Source organism: Elephantulus edwardii, unplaced genomic scaffold (genome assembly GCF_000299155.1).
Source record: "Elephantulus edwardii isolate Elephantulus edwardi_28Jun2011 unplaced genomic scaffold, EleEdw1.0 scaffold00116, whole genome shotgun sequence".
NCBI lineage: Eukaryota > Metazoa > Chordata > Mammalia > Macroscelidea > Macroscelididae > Elephantulus > Elephantulus edwardii.
Window position 1 is genome coordinate 8547734 of NW_006399866.1, and position 19650 is coordinate 8567383.

The following is a 19650-nucleotide window of genomic DNA, read 5'->3' on the forward strand; positions in this document are numbered from 1 at the left end:
ACTGCCTTCCACAGTGGTTGCACCATTTTACACTCCCACCAACAGTGAATAAGGTTTCCAGTTTCTCCACAACCTCGCCAGCATTTGTTGCTTGCTGTTTTGTTAAATTTTGCTATTCTGTCTGGGGTGAGTTGATATCTCATAGTTGTTCTGATTTGCGTCTCTCTTAGAGCTAGGGATTTTGAACATTTCTTCATGTGCTTGTTGGCCATCTGAAGGTCTTCTTTGGTGAAGTGTCTGTTCATATCCTGTGCTCCTTTTTCAGTTGGATTATTTATGTTTATCTTGATTTGGTGCTGGACTCTCTTAATAACATGGTAGAAAAGTATGTTATTTAATGTTGTTATAAGTTGTAGACAACCGATAAGCTCTAGGTAGTTATAGCATTCATTTATCGCTCAGTTTAAATCAGTCATATTACTGGCAGTTTTTATCCTGATTATTGTTTGTGCCACATCAAAATCGGAACCATCATCTAAAATTGGTTGGATATTCGCTGGCCCATAAGCAAGATGGTTTAATAAGGTTTTAGAAAAGAAACCAGGTGAAGGACCACCATGAACCAAGGAAATGGCAAACATTTTGCCAGCTTCATAGTAAAGATTGTCTTTCAGAGCTTGAGTATTAAGAGATAGGTTCTTTGACAAGGACCCTTCAAACAATGATGAATTCTCAAGATACTGCATTAAGAGATTTAGGAATTCTTGCTTTGATCCAGGATGCTCTCTTTCAAAATTACCATTCTCATTAACATATACTACAATTGTACAGGAAGGATTAAAGTTCTTATTTTTTAATCTATCTAAGACACTATTCCATATATTGGCCTTGTTGATATAGAATTTTGTAGGTTGCTTTTTAATTTGAAAACCTAAGTCTACTAAAATAGTTGAAATGTCTCTTCTAAATTTGGTGCTTTTCCACAGGAGCTCTTTTCTTTGGGCTCCTGGAGATTGTTTCAAAAGCTTGGGTGATGACTCTTCCAATAAACAGTCGCTTATGCCGACACTATTTGATTTGGGTAGAGCATATTTTTTGGCTTTCTGGAACTCTCCTGAATTATAGATAATACTTCTGTATTCCAAACATTCCCAGTGTTGTTCCCATGATCGTAGTGAAGAACAGGCTAAGTGGGTTCCACTAGAACCACAACACTGACAGCGCTTTATTTCCCATTTGCTATTGGGTGCGCTTTATTCTCGTCCTTCTTTGCAACGACATCGTCAGACATCACAATGCTCATAATGCTGCAAAATCTCTTGATACGCATTTTCTTCTAATTCCCAAGATACATCTTTATCAGGAATATAAATTCCCATTCTTAGCATCTCCTCTTGAAATATATCACTATTGTTGCATACTGTGCACCGAAAGAAAAACATTCCTGCGTTTATTGCTTGAGCCTGTAAACAGTCTCTGTAAAGCCAGTCATTCTTATAACAAGGACTTCATATTATATTATAAATTGGAATAGGCTCAATGAATTCCAAGCAAATGGTACATGGCAAGGAATCTCTATATTTACTAGGTGGAATTATTTGAACAGTTCAGTGGTCCCAACAAAACGATTCAAAACTGCCAGTAAATGGAAAGTATATTCTCTCTGAAATCCACATGGAAAATGATAACTTTGTTTACATCGAGGTGCAACACATCCAGTTGAAGCCCTGTTTTTCTTGCAAACACAGCATTTCAGTTTAGAAGCTCTATTCACTTCCTTCCTGATATCTTCTATTAGAAAACCATACACTCCTTCTTCTTCTTTACCTCTTTGCCAAGTTCCACTGGACATGAACAAACAATAGTAATGTACAGTGAGATTCCACTTCTCATTAGATTTCTTTTCTCCATATTTATTAGGACAGTCATAATTTTTTTGACAAAAAACACAAGCAAGGTTCTGTGGGCCATCAGATTTACTTTCATTCATTTTACAAGGCGTTCTAGGCAGAAGTTCCAGAAGTGCGGCTGTCACCTTTCCCTTCTCGTGCTGTATGTGCAGCCGACTGCGGAAATGACAGATTTTTTTAACAAATGATGTTGACAAAACTGGAAAACTATCTGCAGAAAATTCAAGCAGGATCCATACCTCACTCCATACACAAAAACTAACTCAAAGTGGATCATGGTCCTAGGACTAAAACCAAAGACTATAAATGTCATTAAAGAAAAGCCTGGAAGAACTCTAGAAGTCCTAATCCACAACATAAACAGTCTTCCAAGCATCCTGACAAATCTCCAACCAGGAGAGGATAAAATAGATGAATGGGACCTTCTAAGAATCAAATCCCTATGCATATCCACAAACTTCTCTAACAGGGTAAAAAAGGGAAGCCACAGACTGGGAGAAAATACTTGGTAATGACATATCAGATAAGGGACTTATATCTAGAATTTATGAAATACTTGAACACCACAACAAGATAAAGGTAAACAACCCGGCTGAAAAATGGGCACAGGATATGAACAGACACTTCACCAGATAAGACATTCAGATGGCACACAAACACATGAAGAAATGTTCAAAATCCCTAGCTCTAGGAGAGATGCAAATCAAAACAACTATGAGATATCATCTCACCCCAGTAAGCATGGCAAAATTTAGAACAGCAAACAACAAATGCTGGAGAGATTGTGGAGAAACTGGGACTCTTATTCACTGTTGGTGGCAGTGTAAAATGGTGCAATCACTATGGAAGTCAGTATGGCACTTTCTCAAAAAGTTGCAAATAGAAATACCATTTGACCCAGTAATTCCAGTACTGGGACTATACCCCAAAGAAACCATAACCGCCACTCAAGCCGATATATGCACACCTATGTTTATCACAGCTTTGTTCACAATACAGAGAGATGGAAACAACCTAAGTGTTCATCTGCAAACGAATGGATAGAGAAGCTGTGGTATAGTCACACATGGAATCCTGTGCTGCTTTGAAAAACAAAGAACTCATGAAATATACAGAATGGGTGAGCCTGGAGGACATTATGCTCAGTGAAATATCTCAATCACAAAAGGACAAATACTGCATAATGCCACTGTTGTAAAGCAAGACTGACATCGTGGTTGGGGGAAGACTGAGAAAGATGGGATAATTTATTTATACTGCATTGAAACAGATGAGAGAGAGAACTGTTTAAAAGGGATATATGATTAGGTTTTATTGTCATGACAGAAGTCCCGAATGAAGGCTGCATAGTAGAGTGGAGTTGGGGGAAGCGATTGTATAACAATGAAAGATTTTTTAGGCAGATGCAGTAGACAGAGGGAGTGGATTTGAACTGGGACCTACAGCTGCATCTTTGACCCATGTCCCCCGTCTTCAGGTATCGCATCTCTTCCCCCACCCCAGTCTGCGACACCGCCACCAGGTCTGAACTTTGGGGCTGGCAAAGGTGGGTGCTGCGCAGATGCAGTGTATAACAATGAAAGAATTTTTCTTTTACTTTTCAAAGAGATGAGCAAACTGGGGTGGAGGGGTGAACAGGGAGAAAAATGCAACAATGAATGAATAGAAATCCAAATTCTCTGTAAACTTTCATTAAAATTATAAAAAAGAAAAAAATTCCTAAAAACAGCATCATCTAAGAAGATTGCAGGAGATGATTACAATGACAGAAGAGAAAGAAAAGACCAAGATGGATGTCAGAAGAGACTCTGAATATTGCACTAGAGTGCTGAGAAGCCAAAAGAAAGGGAAGAGATCAAGATATTAAGGAGTTAAACAGAAGATTTCAAAGGGCAATGCAGGAAGACAAAATATAGTAGTGAAATATGCAAAGAGCTGGAGTCAGAAAATCAAAGAGCTCAAACAAATGCAGCATTTCTTAAGCTGAAGGAACTGAAGAACAAATTCTAACCCTCAAGTTACAATACTTAAGGATGCTTTGGGCAGAATATTAATTGATGAAGGAAGCATTAAAAGAATATGCAAAGACTATACAGAGTAATTGTACCAAAAGGATTTGGTGGACACAGGAGAATTTTGTGAAACAACGTATGAGCAAAAGCCTCTTGGTAATGAAGGAAGAAGTTCAAGCTGCTCTGAAAGAATTGGCAAAAAACAAGGCTCCAGGAATTGATGGCATATCAACATAGTTTAACAAACAGACCCTGCCCAGGATGCACTCACCATGTTGTGCCAAGAAATCTGGAGAACCACATGGCCAACTGACTGGGAGAGATCTGTATTTGTTCCCATCCCCCCCAAAAGTGACACGATAGTGTGTGGAAATTATAGAATAAAATAACTAATACAACATGCAAGCAAGATTCTGCTGAAAATTAATCTAAAAACGATTGGAATAGCACATCAACAGAAAATTGCCAGAAATGCAGGCTGGGTATAGAAGAGACTGTGGTACTAGGGATATTGTAGCTAATGTTACATGGATCTAGGCAGAACGCAGAAAGTACCAGGAGAATGTCTGTCTGTGTTTCATCACAACAAAGTTTGGCTAACTTTAAGAAGAATGGTAATCCCAGGACAATTGATTGTGCTTATGTGAACCTATATGTCAATCAGGAGGCAGTCATCAGAACACAGCAAGGAAATACTGCATGATTCAAAATCGGGAAGAATGTACGCCAGGATGTGTCCTAGCTCTGTACCTTTTCTCTCCCTTCCCCCTTTTCAAAAAATTGATATTTTAACGAAAATTTACAGAAAACTTAGATTTCTATTAATTCATTGTTGCACATTTCCCTCCATACTCCCCACCTCTCAGTTTCCTTTTCTCTTTAAAATGATGCTTTTGTTCTTACAGTCTCCTCCCTCCTCCCATCCCCCAGTCCACTTTGCTATACACCTCTTATTCTGGACTGTTGTCATGCAAATAATATTAAATCATATCCTCCTTTTAAGCAGTTCTATTCCTCATCTGTTTCAATGCTGTATACATTATTTATCCCCTCTTTTCTTAGTTTCCCCAAACCCTCATGTCAATTATTTATCCCCTCTTAGTTTCCCCAAACCCTCATGTCAATACTGTTTTATTACAGTAGGATTATCCAGTATTTGTCCTTTTGTGACTGAGGTATTTCACTCAGCATAATGGCCCCCAGGGTTATCCATTTTGTATTTGTGTATTTTATGAGTTTTTTTTTTTTCAGTGCTGTGGAGTATTCCATTGTGTGAATAAACCACAGCGTCTCTATCTATTCACTTGTTGATGGGCACTTGGGTTGCTTCCATCTCTTGTTATTGTGAACAAAGCAGCAGTAAACATGGGTATGCATATATCTTTTTGGGCAGCAATTCTGGTTTCTTTATGTTATGTTCCCATTAGTGCAATTGCCGTGTCAAATAGTATTTCTGTTTCCAATTTTTGAGAAAGCACCATACTGCATTTCATAGTTGTTGCACCATTTTACACTCCCAACAATGAATAATGGTCCCAGTTTCTCCACAGCCTCTCCAGCATTTGTTGTTTGTTGTTCTGTAGAACTTTGCTATTCTTACTGAGGTGAGATGATGTCTCAGTTGTTTTTTATTTGTTTTGTTTGTTTTTCATAGTTGTTTTGATTTTCATCTCTCTTAGAGCTAGATATTTTGAACATTTCTTCATGTGTTTGTGTGCCATCTGAATGTCTTCTTTGGTGAAGTGTCTGTTCATATCCTGTGTCCATTTTGCCATTCAGTTGTTTACCTTAATCTTGTTGAGGTGCTGATATAGTCTAGGTATAAGTCCTTTATTAGACATGTTATTACCAAATATTTTTCCTCAGTCAGTGGCTTTCCTTTTTACCCTGTTGGAGAAGTTTTGTTTTTGTTTTTGATTTTTTATGTGCTCCATACTTTTCAGTCTATATGCAGAACAGATTATCTGGGAGGCTGGGCTCTATGAGGAGGAATGTGATGGCAGGATTGGAGGAAGAATCAGTAATCTGTGTTATGCAGATAACAACCCTGTTTGCTGAAACTGAGGAGACTTGCTGCAGATAGTCAAGGACTGCAGCCTTAAGTATGGATTGAAGCTCAACATCAAGAAAACAAAGATTATCACCACTTGACCAATTGGCAGCATCATGTAAAGAGATTGAGATTGTTAACAGCTTCAGTTTGCTTGACTCCACAAGCAACACTCTTGGTACTAGCAGCCAGGAAATGAAAAGATGAATTGCATTGGTAAAGTCTGCTGTCAGAGACTTCTCCAAAGTATTAAAGAGCAGCAGTGGTAAAGTCACACAATGGAATACTACGCAGCACCCAGGAGCAATAATTTTACAAATGATTACCTAACTTGGGTGGGAATGGAGAGCATTATGCTGAATGAACTAACTCAGTCCCGCAAGGACAAATACTGTATAAAACCATTATTGTAGAATGAGTATGAGGATCCAAGGGGGGCAGGGGCGGTGGAAGCAGAGGGATGAGGATATGCAGGAGGAGGGATTAATCATGGGGTCAAGGGTATGTGTGAGGGAAATGGGAAGGATCTGGTATGAAAAACAATGTGTTCTAATTTTGTAAATAAACTAGTAATAGAAAAATAATGTAAAATTTAAAAAGGAACTATGCTCAAGCATCTTTGTGCCTCAGTTTACTAGAAAAGTGAGAGTCACACACACTTAATTGTTGGTACGATGTGCCGGAGAGTTAACTTCTCCTCACAGAGACCCTACAAACAATTGCTGGAAACTTTCCCCTACCTTGTGTCCTCATCATGATCTCCACCCTGCTCAACCTCATTATTGCAGTCACCGAGTCAATCTATCTTCTTGAGGGTCTTCCTCTCTTTCAATGAATCTCTACTTTCCCCAGCATAATGCCTCTTTCCAAGAATTGGTCCCTCCTGACAACAGGTCCAAAGTAAGTGAGACCAAGTCTCACCACTCTCACCTCTAAAGAGCACCCTATTTGTACATCCTTTAAGAAAGATCAGTTAGGTCCTTTGGCAGTCCATGGGATATTCAATAATCTTCACCAACATCACAATTCAAAGGCATTGATTCTTCTGGAGGCTTCCTTATTCACTGTCTAACTTTCAGATGTGTGAAAGCAACAGCAAATACCATGCCATGGATCAATCAGGTACACCTTGGTGTTTAAATTGACATTTTCACTCCTTAGCACTTTAAAGAAGTACTTGACAGCAGACTTACCCGATGCAACACGTTTGTTATTTTTAATTTCTTAACTGCTGCTACTATGAGGGTTGATTACAGATCAAGCCAAATTAAACCCCTGACAACTTCAATCTAAAGAGGACTTGTAACAACTGCCCGAACAGGGTAAAAGTCAAGATCAAGAGATGAAGAGTCAGAAAAACACAACAGAGAAGAGGCTATCCTGACTGAAATGCTGTCTTCTGAGTGTTCCTCAATCCATATTGTAACATTGTACTTCTGTAATAAAATCCCATAACTATGAAAAAAAAAAAAAAATAAAGAGCAGCAGTGTCAGTCTGGACACTAAGGGGCTCCTGTTCAGGCCATATTTTTTGCAGTTACTTGGCTTCTCATGAGAAAGCTGGACAATGACTAGAGATGGTAGAAGGAGAATTGATTCCTTTGAGCTGTGGTGGTACAGGAGAGTACTGAATATACCATGGTCTGCTGGGAGAACAAACAAGTTTGTACTAGAGTGGGTGAAAGCAGGCTGCTCCTTGGAGACAAGGATTCTGAAGCTTCATCTGGCATACTTTGGATATGTTGCAAGGAGGGTCCAGTCCTTGGAGAAGAACATCATGCTTATTAGGGTAGAGGGACAGAACAAGAGAGGAAGACCTTTAATGAGAGGGATTGATTCAGTGACTGGTATAGTTGGGGTAGGTGTGTCAGAGACAATAAGATTGGCATAGAATAGAGCAGGGTTTAGGGCTGTTGTATGTAAGGTTGCTTGCTCTTAGTCACAGGCAACTCAACGGCACATAACAATAACAACAGCTCCTCATGTTGACCCGGTGAAGATTTTTGTCTTTTGATGTTGAATTGTAATCTATATTGAAGGCTGTAGTCTTTAGTTTTCTGCAGCAATGATACAACACTGACACACAGATTTCCTCATTTTGAACCATCAGTATTCCTTGGTTCTGTTAAGACAACAGTTTTTTTGCTTAGGTATAGGTTTGTCAATGTCTCTCTGGAGACTAAGGTGCATCTGATATAGGCCATGGTCTTTGCAGTCACTTGTTATGTGTCAGAGAGTTGGACAATGACTAGGGAGCATAGAAGGAGAATTGATGCCTTTGAGCTGTGGTGCTGGAGAAGAGTATTGAGGGTACCATGGACTACTAGGAAAACAAACAGATTCATTCTGGAGACGGTTAAACCAGGTGGCTCCTTGGAGGCAAGGATTCTGAAGCTTTGTCTAACATACTTTGTACATGTTCCTTGGAAAGGGACATCATACTTGATAGGGTGGAGAGACAGCACAGGAGGGGAAGGCCCTCTATGAGGTGGATTGATTCAGTGACTGGGGCAATTGTGATGGGTGTATCAGAGACAGTGCGATTGGCACAGGACAGAGCAGAGTTTAGGGCGGTCGTACATAGGGTCACTATGAGTCGCAAGTGACTTGACGGCACATAACAACAACAACAACAACAACAACATCATAGCTTTTACATGAACACAAGTGTTCTGGAATTCCCATTCTACTCAATATTAGTTATAATTTGTTCTGAGTCATACAGTCAGATCCTTTTGCATAGTCAATAAAACACAAGAAGATATTCTTCTAGTATTCTCTGTTTTCATAAAAAAATCCATCTGACTTTAACAGTGATGTTCTTCTAACCATAGCCTCTTCTAAACCCAGCTTGAACATCTGGCAGCAGTTTTCTGATAATCTTCATCAGTATTTTGGTTACATGTGATATTAGTGATACTGTTCGATAATTTCTATTTTCTTTTGTTTCACCTTTCTTGGGAATAGAAAGAAATAAGGATCTATTCCAGTCAGTTGGCCAGGTAGCTGTCTTCCAGATTTCCTGAAACAGACTGGTGAGATTTTCCAGGGCTGCATCTATCAGTTGAAACATGTCATTTGGTATTTCATCAATTCCTGGGGCCTTATTTTTTCGCCAGTACCTTCATTGTACCTGGAACTTCTTCCTTCCTTTCTATTGCATCTTAATCATATGCTCCTTCCTGAGGTGGTTCCATTCCATCAGTTCTTTTTGGAATAGTGACTCTGAGTATTCTCTCTGTATAATTTTGATACTTCCTAGATCTTTCAAGATGTTGCCTCTTTTATTTCTCTGTATTGCAACTTGATTATTGAATTTGTTTTTTAGTTTTTTCCTGTTTGTCTTCTTGAGCTGCCCTTTGAAATCTTGTGTTCATCTCTTTAACTTTGGCTTCTCTTCCCTTTGTTTTGGCTTCTCGACATTTTTGTGAAATCTTCAAGAGTCTCTTCTGACATCATTTTGGTGTTTTTTTTTCTTCCCTGTCTTTGTAATGACCTTTTACTCTCTTCATAGATTATATCCTTGATGTCGTCTCACAGCTCACCTAGTCTTTGATCTTTAGTGTTCATTTTTTTTTGTATAAAAATATGGAACGCTTCATGAATTTGCATGTCATCCTTGTGCAGGGGCCATGCTAATCTCTGTATCGTTCCAATTTTAGTATATGTGCTGCCTAAGTGAGCACTAGTGTTCATTTCTTCAAACTTATTCTTGAGATGGCTTTAAAATTTTTATTTTTTTTTATTGATAATACCCTCATAGTTTAAAATTTAAGACTAGAGATGGTAAATATTTCCATAAGTTCTGTACCCTTCTTCACATTGATAGTTATTGTTATATTTTTTATGAATCCTCCTAAAAACAAGTTTAGGCACAATACACACACATACACACACACACATGCATGCGTGCGCGCACACACACAAACATATATTTATTTGTGTGTACATTTTTTTCCTTTTATCATAAGAGGTATAAATTGTAAATTTTGCAGTCTCTCAATTAAGGGTATTTCATAGTTTCAAAATAGTATTTATTAGTTTTTTTAATGCAGTGATTAGACAAAAATATGTATGTTCTTCAACCAAGAACACAGTTTATTTTCATGTCTTTTAAAAAAGTAAATAAACAGCTGAAAGTGGAGTTTCTTGTTTCTGGTTCTACTGACAGAGGTTTGATGTATATCCTTCTCTATGCCATCTGATCCTAGAAACAAGGTTCCCCTTCTAGTTCCCCTGGTATAGCAGAAATGCATACTTCATATTACAGGGTGCTGTCAGGAGAATCGTTTGCTTTCTGTGAAATATTTTTATTTGATTGCTTTGAGAGGGTAAATGTTTTTGATCTGTAAACTTTTAGAATTCTTTTAAAAAGGTTAAGTTTGTCATTTTAGATTTGTATTTACATTTTATAATTGTTTTTAAATAGACATTTTTATTCCCCCCCTTTTTTTTAAAATGAAAGTTTGCAGAGACTTTGCATTATCATTCATTCATTGTTGCACACTTTCTTCTCTGCACACCCCTCCCCCCTAGTTTGCTTTTCTTTTTGAAAATTTAAAAAAAAAATTCTTTCATTGTTATACAGTATCTTCACACTCCATTTCACTCCACTATGCACCTTTCATTCTGGACTCTTGTCATGACAGTAACACCTAATCATATATTCCTCCTAAACAGTTCTCTCCCTCATCTCTTTCAATGCAATGTACATTATTTATCTCCTCTTAGTTTCCACCCAACTCTGATGTCAGAACTGCTTTACAACAGTGGCACACTTTTGTGACTGAGATATTTCACTCAGCATAATGTCTTCCAGGGTCACCCATTTTATATATTTCATGAGTTCTTTGTTTTTCAGCGCAACATAATATTCCATTGTATACATTTTTATTTTAAGATAATCATGGATTCACATGTACTTTTAAGAAAGAATACAGAGAGGTCCCATATACCTGTTTCTTAGTCTCCCAATAGTAGTATCTTACAGAAATAAGATACATTGTCAAACCAATGTTTTGATACAAGTTAAGATCTTGTTCAAATCTCCCAGTTTTTCTTGTGAGTTTATTTCTGTGTTAAAGGATTCCTGATGCTCTGTTTTTAAAAACACACCCACTTCCCTTCTACTACCTCGTGCCCCTAGTGTCATGGCAACTTCTAATCTCTTCTCCATTTCTAGGGTTTTGTCATTGTAAGAATGTTTTATAAATAGTCATACTGTATGTAATCTTTTGATACTGACTTCTTTTTTATAAGCTCAGCTTAATTTCTCTGAGATTCATCCAAGTTGTTTTGTGGTAATAGTTTGTTCCTTTTTATTGCTAAGTAGCATTCCATGATGTGGATGTACCACAGATTGTTCAGCTGGTGACTCAGGGCTTCTGATTTATCTTCTCATTTGGCTATTAGGAAGTTTAAAGCCATTATGAACATTCATATGCGGTTTTTTATATGAACATAAATTTTTGTTTTTCTGTGATAAATACCCAAGAATATAATTACTGGGCCTGTGGTAAGTACATGATTTACAATACACTAAAATTTAACAGATAACAACTTTTTCCTGGTATAATGGTATAATTATTTATTTTTACATTTACTGAAAAGCATCCTTCTCTAGGCTTTGCAAAGTATCTTTGCCCTTTGTGGAAGGAGCCTTTTACGTTTCTGAACAATCATTGTGTCATTCTGTGAATTTTCACAGGGTGATATTCTTACTATTAATTAGTACTCTTTTTCTTGTCAGTTATTAGTTTGTTTTTGTAATTTTTGCATTTGATCTTTAGTTTTAGTCTTGTTGTAAAAGTTTGTGTTTTTATCTTACAGCGGCTATGTGACTATGTTTGTGATCTCCTGTTGGAAGAGTCAAATGTTCAACCAGTATCAACACCAGTAACAGTGTGTGGAGACATACATGGGCAGGTAAAATTTTTTGAACACATTATTTGTTTTTGTACAGTCCATAGTGTGTGTGTTTTGCGTGTGTGGCACAGTATACACAAAAAAGCTTCAAAGTAGGTGCACTTCAGCCTAGTTGTTTTGGAACCTTAAGTATAGTTTTAGACATTTTTCACTGGGAAGTGAAAGCATTATCTTGTATTTACCTTAAAAAAGTGGAATAGGGAGGGAGGGATTGTATAGCAATGAAAGACTTTTACTTTTCAAAGAGAAGAAAAAACTGGAGGGGAGGGGTGAGCAGAGAGAACAGTGCAACAGTGAATGAATGGAAATCCAAAATATCTGTAAATTTCATTAAAATGAATAATGATAATAAAAATTCTAAAAAAGTGGAATGGAAAAGCTTCTAGATATTTAATAATCAAATAAAATGTAAGATTCATCATTTGGAACAAAAGTCTTGCTCTTGAGCTAATTCTGGAGTTACAGGACTGATGCGTGAGTAGGAATAAGCACACTGACATGGTAGTACTGAGCAGCAAGCCACTTCAGCTAGCTCAGAAGCTTTTCACATGTGATCTACAGACTTATAAGGGGTCTTTCAAGAAACTCAAACTCATTGCTGTCAAGTTGGAACCAATTCATACCTGACCCTTCATCTTGATTTCTGAGGCGATCTCCTTTTTTCTCTCAGAACTTTTGGTGGATTCGGAGCTGCTAGAGAGGCCACAACCTTGAGTTAGTTGCTCAGTTCTCTGTGGACTGTCCCACAAGATCTCCTTCAGGTGCAAGAAAAGCTTGAGCACAAATCAGGGGAATGGCCCAAGATTGTCGTCATTGCATTCATTCATCACCAAACTTGCTTGAACTATGGGGAATGAACGAAGAGCAAGTTTCTCCTAATATTTCTGATTAAGCAATAAATGTTAGTGACTCTCGAATGCGTACATCCTTTTAATATTTTGTGGGATGAAATGAAAGTATGCCAAAAGACATCTATCTGCTACACACTAAGGAAAGATGTTTATACATTGAAAATACTTGTGTAATTCTTGGGGTCATATGCTTAGAAATACCTGCTTTTTTTATGGAACAACATTTTTACATGAGAGAACAAGTGACAAACTGTGGTTATTCAGAGGAGTATATGGCAGTCATTTTTGTGAAAATAAGGGAATTGAGCCAGTCACTTTAAGGAAAATGACTGGTAATATTTGTTTCCAGTGGTAAAAAATGAAACTTTCAAGTGAAAATCAGAACTTTGGAAAATCCTAGTCTACCACCATGTTTCAAACAGGTTCCAGTAACCTAAAAACTTCTCTGTTGAAATGGGTGGTGATATTAACAACTATAGTTTTTTGATGTTGTAAAATGAGATGTCATTTTCATCTTCTGAATAACCAGTGTATGAACCACTGAAAGTGCAAGATAGACCAGTATGATAATATGTAAAGATTACCGATATAATTTCAAAGTGTAGATTTCTACCTACCTTAAGATTCCTAAGTGGTTGGTTTTCTCAGAAAATGCAGTTATTTGAAGAAGGCTGGTAAAATGCTCTTCCCTTTTGGAATTGCATGTTTGTGGATGAGTTTTCTTCTTATACTTTAAGTAGCATATCCTTACAGATTGATTGGAGCTAGGTATAAGAATCCAGCTGTATTTTTAGGTCTCATTTTGTCATATTTTATAAAAGTAACTCTTTCATAAACTTTGTAAATGTTTCCTTTGCAACTTTGTATGTATGCTTACTCATTTTAAAAAAATTGTTTACCTGGGTCACAGTTACTGTTTTGTGTTCTGTTCTTCAATTGTTTTTTCCATTCTGTTATACAGTTTAATGTGTTATTTCTTTTGTTAGTATAAATAATATTGTAATATATTTTTATATGTTTACATAGTATTAGAGATACATACAAATATGTGTATGTATATAATTAGACCTTAGGCTGTATGTAATCACAGAAGTAGAATTACTAGGCCAGAGTTTAATTAGATATTATAAATATTACATGATAAACATGTACGATCGACGTGGGAAGTATCTTCCTCAGGCAGGGAACCACAGACTTCCATCCAGCACCAAAGAGTTATTATTAAGTACCATTGAGTCATATCTGACCCTTCAGCAGGTTTTTAGGGGCACTAAATTGCACAGAAGAATTGCCTGTCTTTTCTCTCATGGAGCAACTGGTGGATTTGAAACATGTGTCTCTGAATTGGCAGAGTAACTCCATACTACTAAATAACGCCATACTACTAAACTACCACTTGATTGAAATTGAACATGTTTCATTTAAATGCTTGCTAATTTTTCTTAATAGATTGGACATTTTTCTTTTATACTTCCTATATTATGTTTTCAGTAATCCAAGCAAATTATGAATGTCTAGGTTTATGAAACATTATTGTAAACGGCATCAACTATTTCTGTCATTAGTTTTCATTTCTTCCCGTGTTTTTGTGTGGGTTTTTTTTAACTCTTAGATTCCTGTACTGTTTTAAGTGTTGAAAGTTTGTGTTTTTATTCTCAATTTAAAAAGATAATATTTTGAAATTATTATTTTTTTGTTATTACAGTTGAATCCCTTAATTTAAGGCTCCCCTCCAGGGAAATAGTATTTACTATGAATTATAGATGATTGAGATTATCTAGGTGATTGAAATTAACCAAATAATACAGTTTGTCAGCCTGTTTTCATTAAGCAGAATATGATGCAGTTCTCTTTATCGGTTATCTTTTTCACTGATTATTCAAGAGACAGACCATATTTGTGGTGTCTTATGGTGAATTGCCACTTTTCCAACATGAGTATATAAGAATATAGGTCATTCTTTAATGACATGACGAAGAGTCATAAAAGTTAATGTTTATGTAAAAAAACCCCTGCTTGTGTATATTTACTAAATTAGAAATTGGATATGAAGGAGTGGTTGGCTTGGCTTAATAAGTAGTTAGATAACTGATATATTTATTGTGAAAATTCCAGGTAGTGAAATCTAAAAGAAATTTGAGAAGGGATGTCTATAACATTAATGATTTAAGAACAACATAATGAAAACTCTGTGAACTTTATTGAATGCTTTTTCTTAGCCTGGGAACTGAAACATGTTCAATCTCAAGTGGTAGTTTAGTGGTATGGAGTTATTTAGTAGTATGGATTTACTCTGCCAACTCAGAGGCACACAGTTCAAGAGTTCTGTTAATTAACTGTCTCTTTACCCATTTCACTCTCAGTTTTACTGTTTTACTCTTAGGCAGGTATTTGTAATCAGCATATATTGTCTTTCTTTTATAGTTTTATGACCTTTGTGAACTATTCAGAACTGGAGGCCAAGTTCCTGATACAAACTACATATTTATGGTATGTAAATAGGAGCAATATCAAGTGCTTACTTATTGGAATGATATGTCCTATTATATGTAAATTGAATAGTCATTCCCTTGCTCTCTGGCAGTTACTATTTAAACTATGAAGAAATGATTTTCAGTGGGCATTGGAAAGTGTGTGTTTGAAAATAAAAATCACCTGAGAGGATTTTTTCTTTAAATTTCCATTTTGCTTTGCCTTTTAATTAAAAATCATTAATAAATAGTCAGACTCTTAAGACCAGTACAAACATGCAGTAGAAAACTATTTTTGTTTTGATATTTTTTTAAAAAAACAATTTCTAAGTAATTCCCTTATTTTGGGCTGTTTCTCAGAATTTATTCAGTTTGGTATGATTTTAAAACATTATTGTAGCTGATATATTGTTTGTAACTGTAAGCTTTTACTTTACAGGGTGATTTTGTAGACAGAGGTTACTATAGCTTGGAGACCTTCACTTACCTTCTTGCACTAAAGGCTAAATGGCCTGATCGTATTACACTCTTAAGAGGAAATCACGAGAGTAGACAAATAACACAGGTGTATGGATTTTATGGTAAGGCCTTCTGTTTATTTGATTATGAATATTTTCTTTACTTTTTAGGGAAAAAAACTTCACAAATTATGTACTTTAAGGCAAAATTAGGAAATATACTCTTTTTCCTTTTTTTAATTACTTAACTACTGTATCTCCCCAACAATTGAATATATTAAGAGTGGTGAGAAAAATCATTGTTAGATTTTGGTGTAGTTCCCAACACACCTGCATTTGAGAGTTGGTACTGGTATATCTTAGAATGCTTGTTAAAAATGTAGAATTCTGGACTCCACTGCAGACCTGCTAATTCAGAATCTTTTGGGATGGGATTTCATGATCCTATTTTGCAAATTCAATTTTAAGCAACTCTTCAAATGTAATGAATACTTTCAGCCATCTATTCACACACATACAACAATGAATTCATGCTGTGATGTGACAGCTTTCTTTCACTTCAGTGACTTTTATAGCTGCATTCATAACATTGTTTAGATATACCTTAATGGATTTAATCAGCCCGTTTATCACTGGAGTAGTTTTAAAGTTGCTGTTAAAAATATAGTTGAGTGAATCAATTTTATGTGTGTCTCTTGCCCTAGAGATAATAAACTATTGAGATAATAAATAGAAATTCTTGAACCACCATTAAGCCAAATATTGAGACTTGGAAATAGTGTCAGAACCCTTTACTTTTAGGTGTTATGTTTTTTAATTATCATCTCTTCATACAGAGATAGAGAGCTCTGGTGGCTTAGTGGTAAGGTTTTGCACTGACATCCTGAAGGTATGTAGTTTGAATTCACCAGCTTCTATGCAGAAGAAACATTGGCAGTCTCCTGTGTGATTAACTGCCTCTGAAAACCTGCTGTTGGGTCGGCTGTGAATTGGTTCAGACCAAATGATACATAGCAACAATAAATATATAATATACACACTTTTTAAAACCCTTGATGTAATTAATTGACTCAGTGACTGGGGTAATAGAGGTAGGTGTGTCAGAGACAGTAAGGTTGGCTCATGATAGAGCAGGGTCCAGAGCTCTTTTACAAGAGTTGCAAGTGACTTGACGTCACATAACAATTATTAGTTTGCATATAGTCGGTCATATACATCGTGATTTGTACATGTACCTTGTGCTTCATACAGTCATTTCTGTTATATTTTAGATAATTAATTAATATTGCTCTATGCATATTATCCTCCCATCTTTTCAAGTTCCCATTGAACATTTCCTTATCTTTCAGCACAACCCCCTGCCCACTCATCAACCTCTGCTATCTCAGTGATTATTCCCCTTTCCCTTTCCCCTTTTGACCATTTGTGCATCTCTTTATTTATCTATTGTCACAATAGTGGCCTTATGCAGTATTTGTCCTTATATGATGGAGATATTTCACTCAGCATAATGCTTTCTTAATTCTCTCCCAAGTTACATTGTATTTTATGAAGTCATTGTTGCTGCATAGTATTCCATTGAATGTACCACAATTTCTTTGATGGTCATCTAGGCTGTTTCCATTTTCTTACTATTGTGAATAATACTGCTAAATGTGGAAAAGCATAGGTGTACGTATCTCCATTCATTTCTCAATTCTTATGTACTTGGGGGAATTTCTAGCAATGGAATATCTGGGTAATAATGGATTTTCATCTTTTTGAGGAAACATCAAACTGTCTTCCATAGTGATTGCACCATTTTATCGTACTACCAGCAGTGCATAAGAGTTTCAGTCTCTCTACATCCTCTCCAGCAATTATTATTTGCTATTTTCTTGAACATTGATGCTACTACTGGAGTGAGATGATATTAATTATTGTTTTAGGTTATACACTCTTACTCTTTTATTTATCAACGTTGTTGTGTGCAGTTAAGTCAGAACGGACCCATAGGTAGGTGACCCTTCAGTGGGGAGTTTTCAGAGGCAGTTAATCATGCAAGAGGAAAGTGCCCATCTTTCTCTCATGGACCAACCAGTGGATTTGAATCATGTGCCTTCAGGATTGCAGTGCAACTTCTTGTCACTTAGCCACTAGAGAAATTATCAGTTATTAAATTGAGAGTTGACAATTTATTATTTTTTTATAACATTCTTATTAATAATTGTTACTATAGAGAATTGCTTTTGTCTCCTTTCTATGAGTTACTTATCTTGGTTCTCAAAAATCATATGGCATTTAAAATATAGATTTTAATCCTTTTGCAAAATATCTTTTCTTTAAGTAATATCTGATAGCATACTATGTTTTGCTGCTTGACTTCTATAAAATAGAGTAATAATATAATGCTTTATAATACAACAGAATAAAGATAAACAACCCAGTTGCAAAATGGGCACAGGATATGAACAGACAACCAAGAAGACATTCAGATAGCAAACAAACACTTGAATAAATGTTCAAAATCCCTAGGTCTAAGAGAGATGCGAATAAAAATAATTATGAGATGTCATCTTACTCCATTAACAATAGCAAAATTCAACAGCGAAGCAAACAGCCAATGCTGGCGAGGTTGTGGAGAAACTGGAACCCTTATTCACTGTTGGTAGGAGTGTAAAATGGTGCAACCACTCTGGAAAGCAGTATGGCTCTTTCTCAAAGAGTTGGAAATAGAAATACCATTTCACCCAGCAATTCCACTACTAGGTGTATACCCTAAAGAAACCAGAAATGCCACCCAAACAGATATATGCACATCCATATTTATTGCTGCATTGATCACAATAGTGAAGAGATGGAAACAACCCAAGTTCTCGTTAACAAATGAATAGATAGAGAAGCAGTGGTATATTCACACAATGGAATACTACACAGCACTGAAAAACAAGGGACTCAAAATATTATACAAAATGGGTAACCCTGGAAGACATTATGCTAAGTGAAATATCTCAGTCACAAAAGGACAAATACTGCATAATGCCATTGTTACAAAACAGTACTGATATGAGGGTTGGGGGAAACTAAGAAAAGAGAGGATAAATAATGTACACAGCATTGAAACAGATGAGGAATAGAACTGCTTAAAAGGAATATGTTGTTATGTGCCGTCGAGTCACCTGCGACTCATAGCGACCCTACGTACAATAGCCCATAACTCTGCCCTATCCTGTGCCACTCTCACCATCTTCAACACACCTACCCCCATTACTCCAGTCCATCTCTCATAGAGGGTCTTCTTCTCCTGCTCTGTCCCTCCACCCTCCCAAGCATGACATCCCTCTCCAAGGACTGGTCCCTCCTTGCAACATGTCCGAAGTATGTCTGATGAAGCTTCAGAATCCTTGCCTCCAAGGAGCAGTCCTGCTTCATCCTCTCCAGGACAAACCTGTTTGTTTTCCTAGCAGTCCATGGTATATTTAATATTCTTCTCCAGCACCGCAGCCCAAAGGCATCAATTCTTCTTTTGTCATCCCTAGTCATTGTACAGCTCTCTGATGCATAGCGGTTGATTGCAAAGACCATGGCGTATATCAGGTGCATCTTAGTCTCCAGACTGACATCCTTGCACTTCAGCACTTTAGAGAGGTCTCTAATTATAGACTTTCCCATCGCAATACATCTTTTAATTTCCTGGCTGCTGGTGCCAACGGTGTTGACTGTGGAGCCCAACAAACCAAAACTGTGAACAATCATAATCTCTTCGTCATCCATTATGGTGCTGCCAACTGGCCCAGTGGTGAGAATCTTTGTTTTCTTTATATTGAGTCTCAGTCCATATGATTAGGTATTATGTGCATGACAACAGTCTGGAATAAAAGCTTCAGAGTAAAGTGGACTGGGAAAGATTATAAAACAGTGAAAGAATTTTTGCCAAAGAGAAAAACTTGGGGGATGAGCAGGGAGGAAAATATGCAACAGTGAATGAATGGAAATCAAAGTTCTCTATAAAGTTTCATTAAAATATAATTTTAAAAAAATGCTTTACTTACAC

The 19650-nt window shown here is 36.6% G+C and overlaps 1 protein-coding gene and 1 pseudogene across 3 annotated transcripts in view; one reads left to right on the forward strand and one right to left on the reverse strand.

Annotated features, from left to right (window-relative positions):
* The window catches only part of LOC102864345, a 3110-nt pseudogene extending 1156 nt beyond the window's left edge, over nucleotides 1-1954 (reverse strand).
* The window catches only part of PPP6C (protein phosphatase 6, catalytic subunit), a 70434-nt gene that overhangs the window by 42594 nt on the left and 8190 nt on the right, over nucleotides 1-19650 (forward strand). Inside the window, exons 2-4 of one of the 3 annotated variants that reach the window (XM_006892566.1) lie at nucleotides 11742-11837; nucleotides 15113-15178; nucleotides 15599-15740. In XM_006892566.1, the coding sequence (XP_006892628.1) occupies nucleotides 11742-11837; nucleotides 15113-15178; nucleotides 15599-15740 (304 nt within the window). Of the gene's footprint in view, nucleotides 1-11721; nucleotides 11838-15112; nucleotides 15179-15598; nucleotides 15741-19650 lie in introns of all 3 variants that reach the window. The other 2 variants (XM_006892565.1, XM_006892567.1) reach the window with 2 other exon arrangements.